The sequence below is a fragment of the Papio anubis genome, chromosome 2 (assembly GCF_008728515.1).
Source record: "Papio anubis isolate 15944 chromosome 2, Panubis1.0, whole genome shotgun sequence".
Taxonomy (NCBI): domain Eukaryota; kingdom Metazoa; phylum Chordata; class Mammalia; order Primates; family Cercopithecidae; genus Papio; species Papio anubis.
This window is the reverse complement of record NC_044977.1, coordinates 142376714-142394321: the sequence shown is the minus strand read 5'-3', so window position 1 is coordinate 142394321 and position 17608 is coordinate 142376714. Positions and strand designations below refer to the sequence as shown.

Below are 17608 nucleotides of genomic sequence, written 5' to 3'. Positions count from 1 at the left end.
AAACCACTTTCCCTTCTCATTCTCCCTTCAGTTTCCCTCTTTTTCATGCTCTGTGGTGGACCAAGATTCTTTGTCATTTCTTTCGAGGAACATCCACTCCACTATCTGCTTGAATCTAGGGTAGTTCTCTGTGACTTACTTTGACCAAAAGAGTATGGCAAAAGCGACTCCATGACCGTTTCCAGAGCCAGGCCCCACGAAATTGGCAACTTCTACTTCCTGTCTCTTAGAATGCTTTTTCTTGGAAACCCAAGCTGCTGTGTAATAAGTACCACTACTCTGAGATCGCCACACCATAGATCCCAGGCTTTTGTTCCAGCTAAGCCCAGTCTTCCAGCAATCCTCACCATCATGCCACCCACTTAGGTAAAGCCATCGTGAACTAGGCAGACCAACCCACCTACCAGTTGAATACCACTAAATGACCTCAGTCAATGCCATGTAGAGCAGAAGAATAGCCCCAGGTGAGCCCCTTTTAAATTCTGACCCACAAAATTGTGTGATATAACGAAATGGCTATTTAAGCAACTACATTTTGGAATAATTTGTTACACAACAACAGACTCTTAACTCTCTAATTTCTCCTTTCTCTCCTCCTAAAGACTAGCAGTGGAAGTCAAAGGCAGCCATGATAATACAGCTCATCCTTGTACTCTTAAACTTGGTTCTGAAAATGCAGGCAGAACACTGAGAGAAGAAACTAGATTCTAATCAAGAGGCTTGGAGTAGGGCTTGGAGCCCTATTCTCTCTTTTTCTCTAGAAGCATTACCCTGAAGGTAAGCAGCTACCTATCCATCAGCTTTGGCACCAAGGCCAGGGAGCCTCCACCAGACACCATGGAAGGCCATACCTGCCTCATGAGCTCCTCTTGGCGCATTCGAATCCTTTCTCTCTCCATCTGGATTCTCTGAAGGCGCAGTTTCTGCTGCTGCTGCTGCTGGGTGGTCAGCGCATTGGGCATACTCATGAGCCCTGCGGGTGGGTTCTGAGTGGGGTGGTTCTGCTGGCTCAGGGTACTGGGGGCCATCTGCTGCTGGTGTTGGTGATTCATCACTGCAGGAGGGAAGAACATACAGATTAATGACCAGGGCCCACAATACCTTATCAAAAATAGACCATCAGAATGTTTTGTGCTTTGGAGTATAGATTCCTGAGATTCCTTCCAAAGTACTTTCCTGTTAACCATTACTGTTTAAGTAATTATTACCTTAATTTAATTCATGGAGGCTCGAATACTGGCCCCAATCCTGACTCATCTAGTCTCGGCTTTTGTTTGTGTTAAAATCTCATTTCACACTTCCCTGTCTAGAGTACACTTTAAGCCTTACATAGAACATAGTGGTCTAAAGCAAATTCCACAAAGGTTATCACAACTTAAGAGATAATTTCACCAGATCATCTGTGTGCGTGTGTGCGCGCATGTGTATACTTTTTCAGTTCATCTGTGTGTTTATGGCAGAGGTAAGGAGGGCATGTGATCTTTGGTACACAAACCAGTGAACTGATAAGTAACATGTACCACAAAGCACCTAGATCAGGAGCCGACATATAAAGAGGACTTCATTAATCCTTTGTTTGAAAAGCATGCCGCAAGGAAGCCTGAGCTATGAGCTAAACTCAGGAACAAATATCTGATTGAGAAAAAAATGTTTGTCTCTTCAAAGGGAGAAATTAGTGAGAAAAAAATTACGCAGAAATGCTAAAGATGTTGTGCCTGGATAAAGACATGAGAAATATTTTAAATTTTTTGAAAATTCTTTATTTTCTGCATTTAACAACCATACAGCATATAGAACTTCACTTTACGGCCAGGAGCAGTGGCTCATGCCTGTAATCCCAGCACTTTGGGAGGTGGAGGCGGGAGGATCACAAGGTCAGGAGATGGAGATCATCCTGGCCAACATGGTGAAACACCGCCTCTACTAAAATACAAAAAAATTAGCCGGACGTGATGATGCATGCCTGTAGTCCCAGCTACTCAGGAGACAAAGGTAGGGGAATCACTTGAACCCAGGAGGTGGAGGTTGCAGTGAGCTGAGATCGCGCCACTGCACTCCAGCCTGGCGACAAAGCGAGACTCTGTCTCAAAAAAAAAAAAAAAAAAAAAAGGACTTCACTTTACAAAAATAATTTAAAAATCCTTAAATAAATTTTATAATTGGTATTTCTACAAAAATGCATTTTTAAAAGTGCTAGTTTTTCTCAAAATTGTTTACCAGTCAAATTTGCTTAACTTCTGCTGGGCAATGTCATGTAATGAAGAAAACCATGCTTTTCAGTCTATTTCCTCCTAGGTCAACATCAAAGACAAGAAGGTATAATTTTATACACTCACTTCATTTCTGAGAAAAAAATTCTCAAGTTTTGCTATATTTAGTATCACTAACTTTAAAACACTTAATAATATATGTATATTTTTATAATATTTCATATATATGTGTATGTTTTAAACATAGAGATGAGATCTCACTATGTTGCCTAGGCTGGTCTTGAACTCCTGGGCTCAAGCAATCCTCTCACCTTGGCCTCCCAAAGTGCTGGGATTGCAGGTGGAAGCCACCACATCCGGTGGCTTAAGTTAAATATTTTTAATCTTCAGTTTGCTATGGATATTATGTAGAAATATGATTTACAAGTAAATTTCCTTAAATGAATTTAAGTAGCCCAAACCTCGATATATTACATGTATGTATTAAATGTATAATATATGTGTATATTTGAACAACATATATATATATATTTGAAAGACAATACCAACACTGAAGCTTTTCTAGAGAAGAATAGATTTCTTTGAGGAAGAATTCAATGGCAGAAATTTCTCCAGGATGGAGGTGAAGATGGGATAAAAACGTTCTTTTTTTATTCATACACTCACGGAAATTGTTATTGCAATTCCTGCTGTGTGTCGTGCACTGGGCTTAAACTTGGAAAAGTAGCTCCTGCCTTCATGAGAACTAACGGGCTGGTGGAAGGGAGGTATGAAGAAATGAGATGGATTTTTATGTGTGGCTTCTGGAATGTGAAACTGTTAGGCTACATAAGGAACCTGGGAGATTATCTAGTCCATCCTCTTATTTTATGGAATAGGGACTATAACCCAGAAAGGTTAAGGGATGTGCCCTGGTTAGTGGCAAGTAGAGCCAAGACCAAAATCGAGATCCTCTTGTACCCCGTCCAACTGTCCTTAGCCACCTTCTGTCGCATCTGAGACTGAAGAAAAGTAACAACTGCTGAAGCCTCAGAGCAACCCTGTACAATCTGCTTTCAATTGTTTGCAAAAAAGTACCACACACATAGCAGGCCATCAAAATAGGGACCCAAATGTTGCTTGCGTTACTAAGAGGGAGGGTTCGAGGAGAGCCTGGATAGATTTACAACTCTGGGCCCAGTAACATGCTAGTAAAAGGGAAGATATCAGCGTATATTGCCTAGACAGTTAGGTTTCCCTCTTAGAATTAAGCCCGCCACCAAGGATTCTCACCTCCTGGCCCAATCCCAGGTACACAGGGAAAGCTCAGGAAACGATCTGATGAATGAATAAAACCAGTTGGGCATTTCTTACACTCTTAGATTAAGAACAAGAGAAAAAACAGTCATGATTGATGCTGAAAAACCTGAAATGAGTATTTCACTTCTAGAGCTTGTTATAGTATAATTACAACTTCTACTTGAAGGCCTGGGGTGGGAGGTAAAGGATTGTGCACAGATGGTGTCACAGGGAAAAAGTTCTCTTAAGTACAGATTCAAGTAAGACAAAATCCAGACATCCAGAAGGGTTTAATTCTTGAAACCTATGTCATCCAGGGAAGAGAGGCGCAGATGGAAGAATGATAATTATTTCAAGGAACAGCCATTTCTGAACCTTCTGTAAAAGTATGTTCTTACTAGTAGTTATATTTAATATGGTAGTATCTGATACATCTACTAAAGACAAAAAAGATGTCCAATAGTTCTGGTATCAGAAACCCCCAGGTTAGGAAAAAAAGGCTTCAAAGGCACAGGTTGTTAACCCTATGTTGTTGTTGTTGTTGTTGTTTTGAGACAGAGTGTCACTCTATCACCCAGGCTGGAGTGCAGTGGTGCTATCTTGGCTCACTGCAACCTCTGCCTCCCAGGTTCAAGAGATTCTCCTGTCTCAGCCTCCCGAGTCGCTGAGATTACAGTCGTGTGCCACCCTGCCCCACTAATTTTTGTATTTTTAGTAGAGACAGGATTTTGCCATGTTGGCAGGGTGGTCTCCAACTCCTGGCCTCAAGTGATCCACCTGCCTCAGCCTCCCAAAGTGCTGGGATTACAGGCATGAGCCACCGCGCCCAGCCCTATGTTAATTTTTATGACTTTTAGATACTTTGAAAAATTTTAAAACTGACTCAGGCCTGGTAACTTACTGACATAACAAATTCTAGTAGGTCTATCATCAGTCACTTAGGTAGACTGCCCTTGTCGGTATACAAAATGCTGCATTGGGCGTACTCACCAGCAATGTACTGTGTTACTCAAAGCCACATAGCAACCAGATATTGCTCAGTAGATTTTATTAATATCTGAGTCCTAATCTGGGGGAGTTTCAGACTTGGAGAAGAGCTCTTCCCAAGCCATACCTATGGGAGTCTTCAAAACACTTGCCCCTACATGAGATATTCGCAGAAAGTAATGGTGGAGACATTGATTTCTTCCACTTAATTTAGATTTGATCTTTCAGACTAAACATCTCTCATTATTAACTGTAGAGTCTGGAAAAGAGTGGAACTTAGATGATAGCTTTGTTTTCAAAGTAAAGCACATACCAACAGAGGAGTTTGTACAAGGATATTCAAAACAGTATTGTTTATAATTGCAAAAGATTAAAAATGATCTTAATGTCCATCAGTGGGAGATATGGTCCATCCATTTAGAGAAACTCTGTATGATGATTCCAATGTTTCTTAGAGATCGTCCAGAAGGGGAAAAGCCCAAAGGACACAACTGTATGTATAAGCATGTTACTATCTGCGATTAGAAAAGGTGGGGCATATTATGCATGTGCAGCAAATCTCCACAGAAGGATACACCTGAGACTGGCAACAGCAAGCACCTCTGCAGAAGAAACCGGGTATCAGGGATGGGAGATCTTTCTTCTCTTTTTCTGTACTATTTTAAGTTTTCCTACATGAATTTATCTTTTAATGTAAAACATAAGTGAAAATAAAAATTAAAAAGCATAAAACAAAAACATGGCCATGTAAGCATCAAACTCAATATTTTCTTGGTAGAATGAAAGAAAGAAGCCCCAAATTATCTGAAAAACAACAAATACAGCTTAGACTATAATCAAGACTGTCAAAGCTGAGACTCTGCTTGGTGCAACCTCTCCTTATGGAGATGAAGACACCAAAACTCAGAGAAAGTGAATTTTATCAAGGTCATAAAACTGGTCAGTATCGTAGAAGCCAGGCGACTTGACTCAACCGAGGAACCCACGATTCAACTTGCCTCTCTGCTCCCTCTAGTTGTTTAATTTCAAACCATACTGAACCATCATTGACATTGGAGCTAATGAGCTTCACTGGTGGTTGAGATTCTTTAAAACCACTGCTTTTGACATTGGGGGCAGAGGAGGCCTGAGGCAGAGAAAAAGAGAAACAGAGTCCTCAGCAGAGCATGGGAAGACAAAACATCTAAATTTGTGATGAACAAAATACTCCTTGGGATAATATTCCAGAACATTTTAGGGAGAGAACAATAGTTCCATTAAAAAAAAAAAAAAAAAAAAAAAGAGCTAGGGGAGGTCACTTACGCCTGTAATCCCAGCACTTTGGGAGGCCGAGGCAGATGGATCGCCTGAGGTCAGGAGTTCCAGACCAGCCTGGCCAACACAGTAAAACCCCGTCTCTACTAAAAATACAAAAAATTAGCTGGGTGTGTTGGCGGGTGTCTGTAATCCCAGCTACTTGGGAGGCTGAGGCGGCAGAATGGCTTGAACCCGGGAGGTGAAGGTTGCAGTCACCTGAGATCGCGCCATTGCACTCCAGCCTGGGCAACAAGAGCGAAACTCGTCTTAAAAAAAAGAAAAGAAAAGTCAGAGTATTCCAAATGCAGTATCTGAGGCCAAGCCGGATTAGGGCAGACTGCCACAAACTGCCTCAAAAAGGCTAAAGACCTCGTCAGCTCTAGACTGTTGCCAGTCCCCACAGAAAGGAGTAACCCAAACAGAAGATTTCTCCATCGAAGCAGGAATGCATCAAAGCTAAAGCAGGGACATCTTTTCTGTTTTTCCTTCCAAGAGAGTCAGAATTTAAATTTAGATTCCCATTTATCTTTTTCTTTTTCATTGTTTTCATCTCCTTTTCCTTTTTTCTTTTCTTTTTTTTTCTTTTTGGAATAATTGGCTTTCTCTTCTGTGTTAGGAAATTGATAAAACCATGCTCTGCAGATTTGTGACCAGAAACACTTAATTGGTATTATTCATTATAAAGGAAAACATAACCAAAAACAAAAACAAAAAACAAAACAAAACAAAAACCACCTGTGCCAAGGCATCTGAGATACAATTCAATGACTGTGTCCTTGGTGAAGCAAACGGTCAACACGGGAATGGGGAGGTGGTGGGGGTTATTCATGTTGGACATGACCCTCTGGTGAGTGCTGCCTGCGACAAGGATACACTTGGTCATTTCTACAAAGCTCTAAGTGTGTGTTCCAGGCAAGGAAGTTCCCTGGACTCAATTCTAAGCCGGCACAAGATTTGCTGTATAAGAAGCAAACATGGAAAAGGTAAAGGCTTCAATCCTGAACTTTTGCCTTTTGCAACACCAGGAAACAGAGAGCCACAGCTCATAGAGAAAGTGCTTTTGGCAGCTTCCCTAAGCCAGGAGCTGCAGACGATGAGGGAGGCCAGTGAATCAGAGGCTGCCCAGAGCGCCTCCTGGAATGTTTCACAAATGTCTTTTTGGCCTCAGCGGGTTTCAGTGGCTTGCTCTTCTATGTCCTGGGCTTGCTTCCCTCATTTTTAAAATAGGGTTTAGTTACACACATACACATATACAATGCCAAGTGAAGAAAACAAAACCATAAGGGTAAGCTCAAGTACGAAAACCATAGCAGACAGGCCTGTAAGGGGCTGGCTCTGAGTGGATTATGGAAAGAACAGCTGGCGCCCAGTGGCTAGAAGTCACACCTAAGCCCTAAGAAGACGCAGCAATTACTTGACTCCCTTCAAATCCTTCTCCCCAGTTCACATGTGAGTCTTGGAAAGTGAAGATGAATATCTTAGGCTAGCATGTGTTTCTTGTTGCATCTCCCCCCTCTCTCCTTTTGACAACAAACTTTTCAGTGGAGGTATCTCTACTCTTGGCACTTTGAGGTGAATTTAGCTGGGCGTGGTGGCGCATGCCTTTAATCCCAGCTACTCGGGAGTCTGTGGCAGGAGAATCGCTTGAACCCAGGAGGCAGGAGGTTGCGGTGAGCTGAGACCATGCCGTTGCTCTCCAGCCTGGGCAGCAAGAGCGAAACTCCATCTCGAAAGGAAAAAAAAAAAAAAAGAGAGAGTAGAACAGGTAGAGGCTGATGTTGTTTTTAAAACCTGAATGCAGTCTCTTCAAAATAGGTAAATATGCAGCATTCAAAGACACATACTGGATAATGCACTTGGTATGGCATCTGGGAAACTTCCTCCTTGGAACAAGGGTTTAATTCAGTTTGATATTTGGGCAAGTTCATATAAACTTCATCAGAAACACTTTCCAGGAACCTAAACCCAACATGAGAGGGAAGCATAAGAGCTTCCAAAAGTTAGAATGCAAAGCTTTACAATCACCTCATTCTCTGTCTTCTCTGTCACAGAGGATGAGCAATTATCCTGGGTTGCCTGGGACTGAGGGGTTTCCCAGGACACAGGTCACAGTGCTAAATCTGGGGAAGTCCCAGGCAAATGGGATGGTTTGTCACTCTAGGCCTGTGGCCGCCCATGGACCTAGGGCTAACTCAGGGCAGCAGAACTCAAATTTCCTATTTCCACCCTAATGCCTTCCCTTAAAAAGAGAACCAGATGCCACTACAAAATGACCATTCATTATTCAGAACTGTCAGGCTATCCAGATTAGCTGTCAGTGCGTCCTCCCTAGATTATAACTAGGTGGTGGTCCTTTCGTATCCACATTACATGATAATCGGAATGGGAATATTACATATTCATTTTCTCTGTAATTTTCAAAGGAAATCAAGCACTACTTATGACATTTATGTCACATATATGATATATGATTGCATTATATCACCCATAAACATGCACTTGGTTGAGTGTGAAAGTCAGGAAAACCTTTCCTGTTGGACTCCTGGTTGAGCCATACACCTGAAATGAAGCTCTTTTAAGAAACACTGAACTATTCTCTTCCTGTGATTTGAACTAACTCTCATATTCCTGGACTTGTGCTCTTTATAAAGAAGACCTGGGAAGAAGCCAAGTCTCCTCCTACCCCTCGGGACCAATCACAATGATACGGATCTTCCTTTCTTACAAAAATGGAACAAAAATAATTTTAGTGCATTTCAAATCTGATTAAGGCACAGAGTAGGCACTAAATACATTCTTCCTAAAGTAAGGTTAAGGGGGGTTAGAAATTGGTAACAAAATATCAGTTCCATTTATAGGAAAATGATCATCATAGGCTTTTTAAATTTCAAGTAGAAACATAATCAAGATGACAACTCAGAAAAAAAATGGAAATGCCCCACCCGTAACTCTTCTTCTCTTGAGGATGCATTTGAACCCTTATCCCTAGAGTTTCATATGGGAATATTTAAAGAGTACCACATTCTAGTTGTTGCTTCCTCTTACTTCCAAAGCATAGTTCCCTGCTTAGCCCCATTTCATTTTGAGTTTCACTCATGATTTACAAACCCATCACTTTCCCCACAGCACTCATTACAGGTGAGGGCCATGTATTTACCCGACTTTGTGCTATCACCATAGAAATTCAGGATAGAAGGCTCGTAGTCCATTTAGACCAATGGTTCTCAAACTTTTCTTTAGTTGTAGAATCCTTCTCCAGAGCCAAGTATATGGCTCGAAGCAGAGGCTATCCTTATGTCCCAGGGTTCTTTCATCAGCTGAGGAAATGAGCACTTAAACACTGGCACCTTTGACTGTCTCCTCTAAATTCTCTTGGTCGTGCTTTCACTCTGCTTTCCCTTCAGGCACTTCTCAAGTGTCATGCTGAAACTTTAAACAAATGTTTAAAACACAATGAACAGGGACCAGCTTTTGGAAACTGAACACTAACTAAGGTTAGCTTCTGCTCACATCCCCCTGAGATTTTAGCATGGAACTCTGGGACAGATTTTAAAACCAATGATTTAGATTAATTCACTTTTTTTAGAGATGAGGAATATTGGAAGATTAAATGCCTCAGCACAGATCTCAGGAACAGGCTGTGACAAACCTAGGAAGCCCAGAACGCCTGCTAGAATGCTACCGCTGGCATCAGCTACATGGAATACCAATCACTGCCCAATCCTTTTTCACAGTCATCAAAATATACGTGATAAGTTAAATTTGGTGAAAAGTCCAAGTAGTGTTTCCTTTTCCCTATTTCATGAAAACGTCTAAAGCAGACTATTTTAATTAACTGATTTACTTTAAAATGATGGGATCAACGTGAATCGCATGTTTTGATGACACCATTTGTGTGATCTCACTTTATAGAAATGGTAGAGCACTTTGTTTTTCAATCCTCCAGAAACAAAAAACAAAAAAGACAAAAATCAAATAAACTTTGAAAACTCACATTTCATAATTTAGAAAGACTTATATATATGGAAAGGAGAGGTACTGCCATCAGCAAATGCTAGACCTTCTGGCCATAGCGGCTTTGGGGGGATAATAATATGCAACTCAAAGAAGCAAGCCAAAACATACAGGTGTAAATCGTTTCTGACGCATGTGCAGACCCAGCCACACCAAGCTTTAAAAAACATTTCAGCATCAAGAGTGTCTGGGTGCAGCTGCGGGTCTTTTCCTCTGTTTATGGGCCGTCCATGGCTTAACTCATGTGAACTGGCCAACGTCAGGTGTCACGCAGCCCTGTCTGATGGAAAACATATGTCTACAGAGGTAGGAAGAAAAACCTAGCCACAGTCCAGCCTTGACTCAGTCACGATACAATGAAGGGGAAAAAAAGGGCTGCAGACGCGTCTCTCGCCCTCCTTGTGTCTCTCTCAGCTCCTGCCAACAATGAGCCGCTTGTTTCTCTTATTTCCCAGAAACAGTATTAGCCATCCAACAAGGTCAGCAAAAAAAAAAAAAAAAAAAAAAAAAAAAGGCAGCTTTTCACTTCAGGGTGCATTTGGTTCCAAAAATCTGTAAAGTATTAAACCGAGAAGTTGTACTATCCCAACTTCACACTGAGCCCTTTATTCCAATTCTGGGTGAGAATAACTGCAGGGAAATTTCTCAGCCGGCTCCGTTGATAAGGCACAGAGCTCTGGAATATATGTTCATTCAGCCACACTTTCCCAGCTTGACTGTTTCAGGCCTTAAAACCACTTCCAGGTACCCCAAAGCTTGCCAGATGGGCCTTCAGTTCTCCAGATGCCCCAAGCCTGTCTAGTTTTAGACTTGTAACCCAAGTTTCGTTTACTTCACAGGAAACCCTGAATTTTTAGCACCAGGAAATGATTTTCCTCCTTGCTATCCTGTCTGCCCATCCAAACAGTAATGTAGTCCACAAACCAGTGTGCAAGTATCTAGGCAACTCTGCTTTTTCAGGTGTAAAAATCGAAATGCCTGTAACACTGGCTTTTATATTTTCATAATAACTGCATTACCCCCAAATGTATATTTTATTGGCATTTAAAGGATTCAGACATTAGTTCTGATCATTATATTATATCCAGCGAAGACTAGCGGAAAAAAAAAAAAATCACAGCTTTCTGGCAGGCTGATTTCTTCTGGATCCTTTTGACTGCAAAGAAATCATCTTTCTTCCACCTAAAGCAGCATCAGAATGCACTACTCTGACTGCATTTGATTGCAGGGATATCTCAAGATTTATCACAAGTGGCCTGTGGCAGGAAGCACCTCTGTGGAGTTAGTGAATGTACAAAAACAATTGTCTAGCCTGTGGAAAAGAGGAAATTTAGTGCTTCACTTTGCTGCTTCACAAAGTTTTCCTTGTGATTTTGAATATAATTCCATGGTTGGGCAAGAGCAGTACAACTAAAACTGTTTTATTATCTTCAGACAATAGGTATACTTTTATCCAGCAGGAAATGGAAACTCTGATTCATGCATTTATTTTTCATTAGTCAGTAGAGAGTTTATTGTAGTTTTTTATTGGTTAGCTTTCCTGAATCATTTTAAAACTACTCCAGGTGCAAACTATGGCAGCCCAAGCTAAGAGAAAACGAATCCACAGCTGTGTTCCACAAGGAACGGAGGAAAAGTTGCCAGTGTGAGTTGCTAGTTTTTAATGTGTGCATGTGTTTTTTAATAGCATGCCCCTTTAGTATACATCTTTATTATGGAGAGCATGTAACAGATACTAAGATTCCAAGAGGCAGTCAAAAGACTTCAACAATTCATAAAAGAGGACATGCAATTAGTAATAAAATATGGCAAATTATCAGCTTCGTAAGGAATCACACAAATGCAAATTAAAGAAACAGCCTTTTTTCAGCAATCAAATTAGCAAAAACAATAGTTTGGTTTAGGTGCTTTGCATTGGGCCAGGACCACTCAGGAAAAAAAAAACAAAACAAGATTTTAACCAGAGGTAACAGGATTAGGAAATCTGGTAGAAGTAAGTGCCAAATTTTGGAAACTTGTATATACATGCATTTCATTGAGGACTGTACCCTATCTTACAGGATTTCTAGTAACTCCAAAAAAGTTAATTACCTTTGAAATGAAAAGTATTAGAATATTAATAGTGGTGGTGTTTGGCTTATAAAACTATAGATGATTTTTTTCTTTCCAATGATCTAGGTTCACCTAGCTATTCTTCCCCCTGTTTCTCGGAAGTAGAGATACAATGATGAACAAGACAGCAAGGTCCCTGCCCTATAGGAGATTATAGTCTAGTGAAAAAACAGGCTATAACAAATGTATAGAATAATTTTAGTGATAAGGGATCTGAACAAACAAATGTGGAGCTATTTTAGGCAGGGAAGTTAAGAAAGGCCTCTGTGAAGCAGTGATGTGTGCTCTAAATCTGAATGAAGTATGGAAATCAGGGTGGGGGACAAGTACAAAGATCCTAAGGTGGAAACGGTGAGCGTGGAGTATTTGTGCAAAATCAGAGCAGCCCATGTGGCTGAGGAGCAGAGGGTGAGGGGCTGGGACCAGGTCCCTTGGGGCCTCTTGCCTGTGGTGAGCACTGTGGTTGACCTCTATAACAGACTGATAGAAATCTCCTTGCAGCTGACTGCTTGGACTGCATGGGAAACTGCCAGATTATTTCATACTCCATGGTAAAATTTAAAATTCTGAAGAAATCCAGAGACGAAGAAGCTCTGGGGGCACACAGTGAAATGAGTTAAAAAGCATGAAGGAGGCCAGGTGCAGGGGCTCACGCCTGTAATCCTAGCACTTTGGGAGGCCAAGGTGGGCAGATCACAAGGTCAGGAGTTCCAGTCCAGCCTTGCCAACATAGTGAAACCCCACCTCTACTAAAATTACAAAAATTAGCTGGGTGTGTTGGCACGCGCCTGTAGTCCCAGCTACTCGGGAGGCTGAGGCGGGAGAATTGCTTGAACCCGGGTGGCAGAGGTTGCGGTGAGCAGAGATCGCGCCACTGCATTCCAGCCTAAGAGACAGAGTGAGACTCTGTCTCAAAAACAAACAAACCAACCAACCATGAAGGAAACAGGCCACTCCTTGGGATCAATGCCTGTCAGTTTGTTGTCTCCCAGCCCTGTAAAGTGGTTCAGGATCTTTGGGAAGGAAAGGAATAAGGTTTGGGGCAGGGATGGGGGAACAGACAGAAACCAAAGCAGCTCTGCTTTTAAACACTTACTTACAAAGAGGAGATTCTGATCCCAAGCAAAACAAAATAAAAGCCTGTAGCTCTAAATTTTATTTGAGAAGGTGTGTCAAAAGGAGCTTCCTTCTTAAAAATGAAAACAAAACACACAACAAAAAAATTACAGCTCTAAATTTTCTAAATGTTATCCTTGAATCAAAATGCATATGTAGTATACACTCATTTTGGTCTTCTGTGAACGCTGGCTGGTGCTCTGAGATCATGCCACCACCCAGTATTTAAAAAGACTGTAGAAAACCTCCCCCATAAAATTCCTAGTGTTCACTACTGGATTTTTATTTTTATTTTTTATTTTTTTGAGACAGAGTTTCACTCTGTCACCCAGGCTGGAGTGCAATGGCATGGTCTCAGCTCACTGCAACCTCCGCCTCCCCGATTCAAGCGATTCTCCTGCCTTAGCCTCCCAAGTAGTTGAGATTACAGGCGCCCACCACCACGCCCAGCTAATTTTTGTATTTTTAACAGAGACGGGGTTTCACCATGTTGGCCAGGCTGATCTCGAATGCCTGACCTCAGATGACCCGCCCCCCTCAGCCTCCCAAAGTGCTGGGATTACAGGTATGAGCCACCACGCCCAACCACTATTGGAATTTTTTTCTTAAGGGCATTGTCCCCTAGATCACAGAGTCTAGATGACTTATGGGGAAGTACAGGAGAACTCCCTCTTACATCTCTATATCTAGAAAAACTACATTTCTCTTCAATACCATGAAAGCCTTTATCTCTTGAATGATCTGACTCCTATAACAGAGCATATTATCTTCTTTACAATACCCCAGGAATCTCACAGCCAAATCTGTAGGTACCTCTAGCAACCACACAAGGCCCCATGGTATGTATTTTTTCCCTGGCTTTATTTTTTTCTCAGCCACAGTCCTTCTTTACCCCAACTTAATTCAATTATTTATTTTTATCCTTTTGAATTACATGTTTTGGCTGGGCACAGTGGCTCACCCCTGTAATCCCAACACTTTGGGAGGCTGAGGCAGGAGGATCACCTGAGGTCAGGAGTTCAAGACCAGCCTGGCTAACATGGTGAAACCTCGTCTCTACTAAAAATACAAAAATTAGCCAAGCGTGGTGGTGTGTGCCTGTAGTCTCAGCTACTGGGGAGGCTGAAGCATGAGAATCACTTGAACCAGGGTGGTGGATGTTGCAGTGAGCTGAGATCATGCCATTGCACTCCAACCTGGGCAACAGATCAAGGCTCCCTCTCCAAAAAAAAAAAAGAATTACATGTTTTATAAGATGCAAGAGTAGGGAACAAATGAATGGAAGCATCATAATTTCATTTTAAAACTACCTGTGTGTCAGTCACAGACTGCCCTCAATGAGAAACTTATAAACCTGTGAATGGGCCCCAAGCAGTACACCTGCCGGTCTAGGTCTCAACCCCAGGACTCAGAATAAAGTGAAGGAGAAATGGGTTTTTTTGTGGTCTTGAGTCACACTGAGACAGTCAACTGCTTGTGACTCTAATTAACAAAGCCTACCTTTTGTAAATAAATTTTTTTAAAAACCTAGGTGTGTGTATATAGCTGCACAGATATATTATATATCAAATAAATAATGTTCTGTGAAGCTTAACTGAGCAGGTTGGAAATTTTACTTGTTAGTCATCCCAAGGGGAAGAGTTTACATGATTTTAGGCCATACCTTATAGAGACCTGGTAGACCAAAAAGCCTTTCTACAGACTTCATTAGCTTTACGGAAGATACTCATTAGAGGAGCCATTTGGCACAAGCACGCTGTGCTGCCTCCATCCCACCTTCCACAACAGTACCTTCACCAAGCGATCAAAGCTAATGTCACCTATAGTGGGACAAATCGTGTGCCTCGTGATATGATTCAATGAGAAGAACACAACATCACTTCCATGGTATTCCTGCCAAAAATGTATAACCCAAACCAAAATCATGAAGAAACGCTGGACACATCCAAATTTAAAAACGATTCACAAAATAACTGGCCTATATATTCCTCAAAAATGTCAAGGTGCAGAACAAAAGGACCGAAGACTTGTTGCAAATTAGAAGAGATTATGGAGACAAGACAACTAAATGCAACGTGAGTTCCTCAATCACATCCTGGGCCAGAAACAAAAATAGTCACAAAGGACATCACCGGGACAACTGAAGACATTTCGAATCTGGGCTATTAGATAATAGTATTGTATCAATGTTAAATTTCCTGATTTTGATACCTATACTGTGCTTATATAAGAAAATGTCCAGCTGGGCACGGTGGCTCATGCCTGTAATCCCAGCACTTTGGGAGGCCAAGGCGGGCAGATCACCTGAGGTCAGGAGTTCCAGACCAGCCTGGCCAACATGGGGAAACCCCATCTCTACTAAAAATACAAAAAGTAACCAGGCGTGGTGGCACATGCCTGTAGTCCCAGCTACTTGGGAGGCTGAGGCAGGGGAATCGCTTGAACCCAGGAGATGGAGGTTGCAATGAGACGAGATCATGCCACTGCACTCCTGCGTGGGCAACAGAGCAAGACTCCATCTCAAAAAAAAAAAAAAAAAAAAAAAAGAAGAAGAAGAAAGAAAAGAAAAAAGAAAATGTCTTTTGAGAAAATATAAGTATTTCTGGGTAAAGCAGAATGATGTCTCCGACTTTGTCTCAAATGGTTCAGAAAAAAATATATATAGACAGATAGACAGATAGATAGATAGATAGATAGATAGATAGATAGATAGATAGATAGACAGACAGACAGACAGATAGATGCAACTGTGGCTATGTTTATAATCGAACAATTAACAAAGGCAGATCTGGGGAAAAGGTGTATGGGAATTCCTTAGACTAAACTTGAAACTCTTCTGTAAGTTAACAATTCTTTCAAAATAAATACTGACATTTTAAAAAATAAAACCTCTCTACACATACCCCAAACCTCCTGGAGACTGAGAATTCTCAGTCCGGCAGGGACCAGAGAAACTGTGTTACATATGGGCCATTGTTCTGTGGCACTGTTGATCTTTGAGGAAACTCCTATTAAACAATGCTTTGATAACTGATGGGAATTTGGATGGAACAGAATCCCAGCTGTAATCTGTGCTACATAATTCTGATACCTCATACTCATAGTTCCTTCCAGCCTCCCACCTCTATCCCCAACCCCAACTGTTATTTAAATAATTCTAATTTTAAAACATAGAGAGGAAGACAGGACAGAGAGCTACCCCAACAGACTGGTTGGGAAGATCTTTCAGAAGAAACACCCCTGGATAGCTGCCCCTGAGGACCAGACACCCAGAATAGGAAATTGCAGGTTTTCCTGGGAAAGACCTGGAACACCAAGAGAGTTGACTGTCAAGCTTGAGATCTGTTGTGAAAGGGCTTTACATCCCAGGGTCAGAGCTAAAGACATTGCTCCATTTTGGTCTTCTTGATAGGAGGAAAAATGAGCAAGCTAAGGGTGGAGGACGGAGAAGGCACCAGTGAATGCAAACATATGAAATAAGGAATGCCTCAGGCTAAAGCCATCTGATTTTAATATATCATAGTTTTGACCCTGAGATTCCCTCAAATTGCAGGAAAAATATAATGTGCACTTAAAACTAGAGGAGACACAGAGGAGAGGAGAAAGCACAAGCAAAGAAGATACGCCGAGGATCCCAGAAGAGAAGCCTCCTGAGGGGCAGCCCTAGACTGCAGTGTCCCAGGCAGATACCATGTAGGGAAGGTGTCCAGAAACCTTCAGCCTGGAGCCGCCCTGAGCATTTGTTTTGTTAGGATGGGATGATCCAATTCCATTTGGAGAGAAATTATAGTTCTATTCTAATTAATTCAGGCGTTGCAGCAGTTGATACGGGAGAAATTAAGAGAATATTTTTCTTGACATTTGAAGTGTGAGCTTTGAAGCAGCTAAATGAAGGTCTTGTGACCCAAGACTAAATCAGCCACATTAATTTTTTTTTAACTTTATTTCTTTCCAGCTCTGCAAATATTTAAGTCTTGGCAAAATTCAAAACTCACAACTCACTCTTCACTGGTGTCTGAGAAATATAATACTGAAAAGGAAAAGGACGAAAATAATATGGAATGAAATGTATGACATGTACTGGGAAGCAAAATAACTTCCAACGAAACTTCCATTTATGGCTTAGTCAAAAACATATGGATATACAAGCTGAAAAACAGAGTTAGTGGGAAAGCTAGGTGGCTGGTTAAAAATACACTTTTTGTGGTAATGTTACGTTATTTTTTAAAAGAAAGTATCACCGCCCAAAAATCCCCTGCTCCAAGATCTTTAGCCAATTTCTCAGTTTGATAAAGCAAACCATGTCAAAATTGTATTTTTTAAGAAATTTGTATACTTTATTCAGAAACATTCCAAAGAAGCTGGAAAAGTGAGGAAATTAAAGGTGGGCACAAAAATATACGTGCAAGAAAATTCATTTATAATGATAAAAAATATAATCAACCTACATGTCTCTCAATAGAAGAATTGGTTAAATAAATTATGGCATTATTGGTTAAATAAATTCACACAAGGACTACTTGCAGCCATTAACATGATGTGATAGTTTATGAACAAAAGAAATATGTCCAAGTCAATTCATAAGTTAAAAAAAA

General features: G+C 41.2%; 1 protein-coding gene across 1 annotated transcript in view; it reads right to left on the bottom strand.

The window, feature by feature from the left end:
- The window catches only part of WWTR1 (WW domain containing transcription regulator 1), a 141331-nt gene that overhangs the window by 25523 nt on the left and 98200 nt on the right, over nucleotides 1-17608 (bottom strand). The window contains exon 4 of the mRNA XM_003894965.4: nucleotides 852-1054. Within this exon, the coding sequence (XP_003895014.1) occupies nucleotides 852-1054 (203 nt within the window). The remainder of the gene's footprint in view (nucleotides 1-851; nucleotides 1055-17608) is intronic.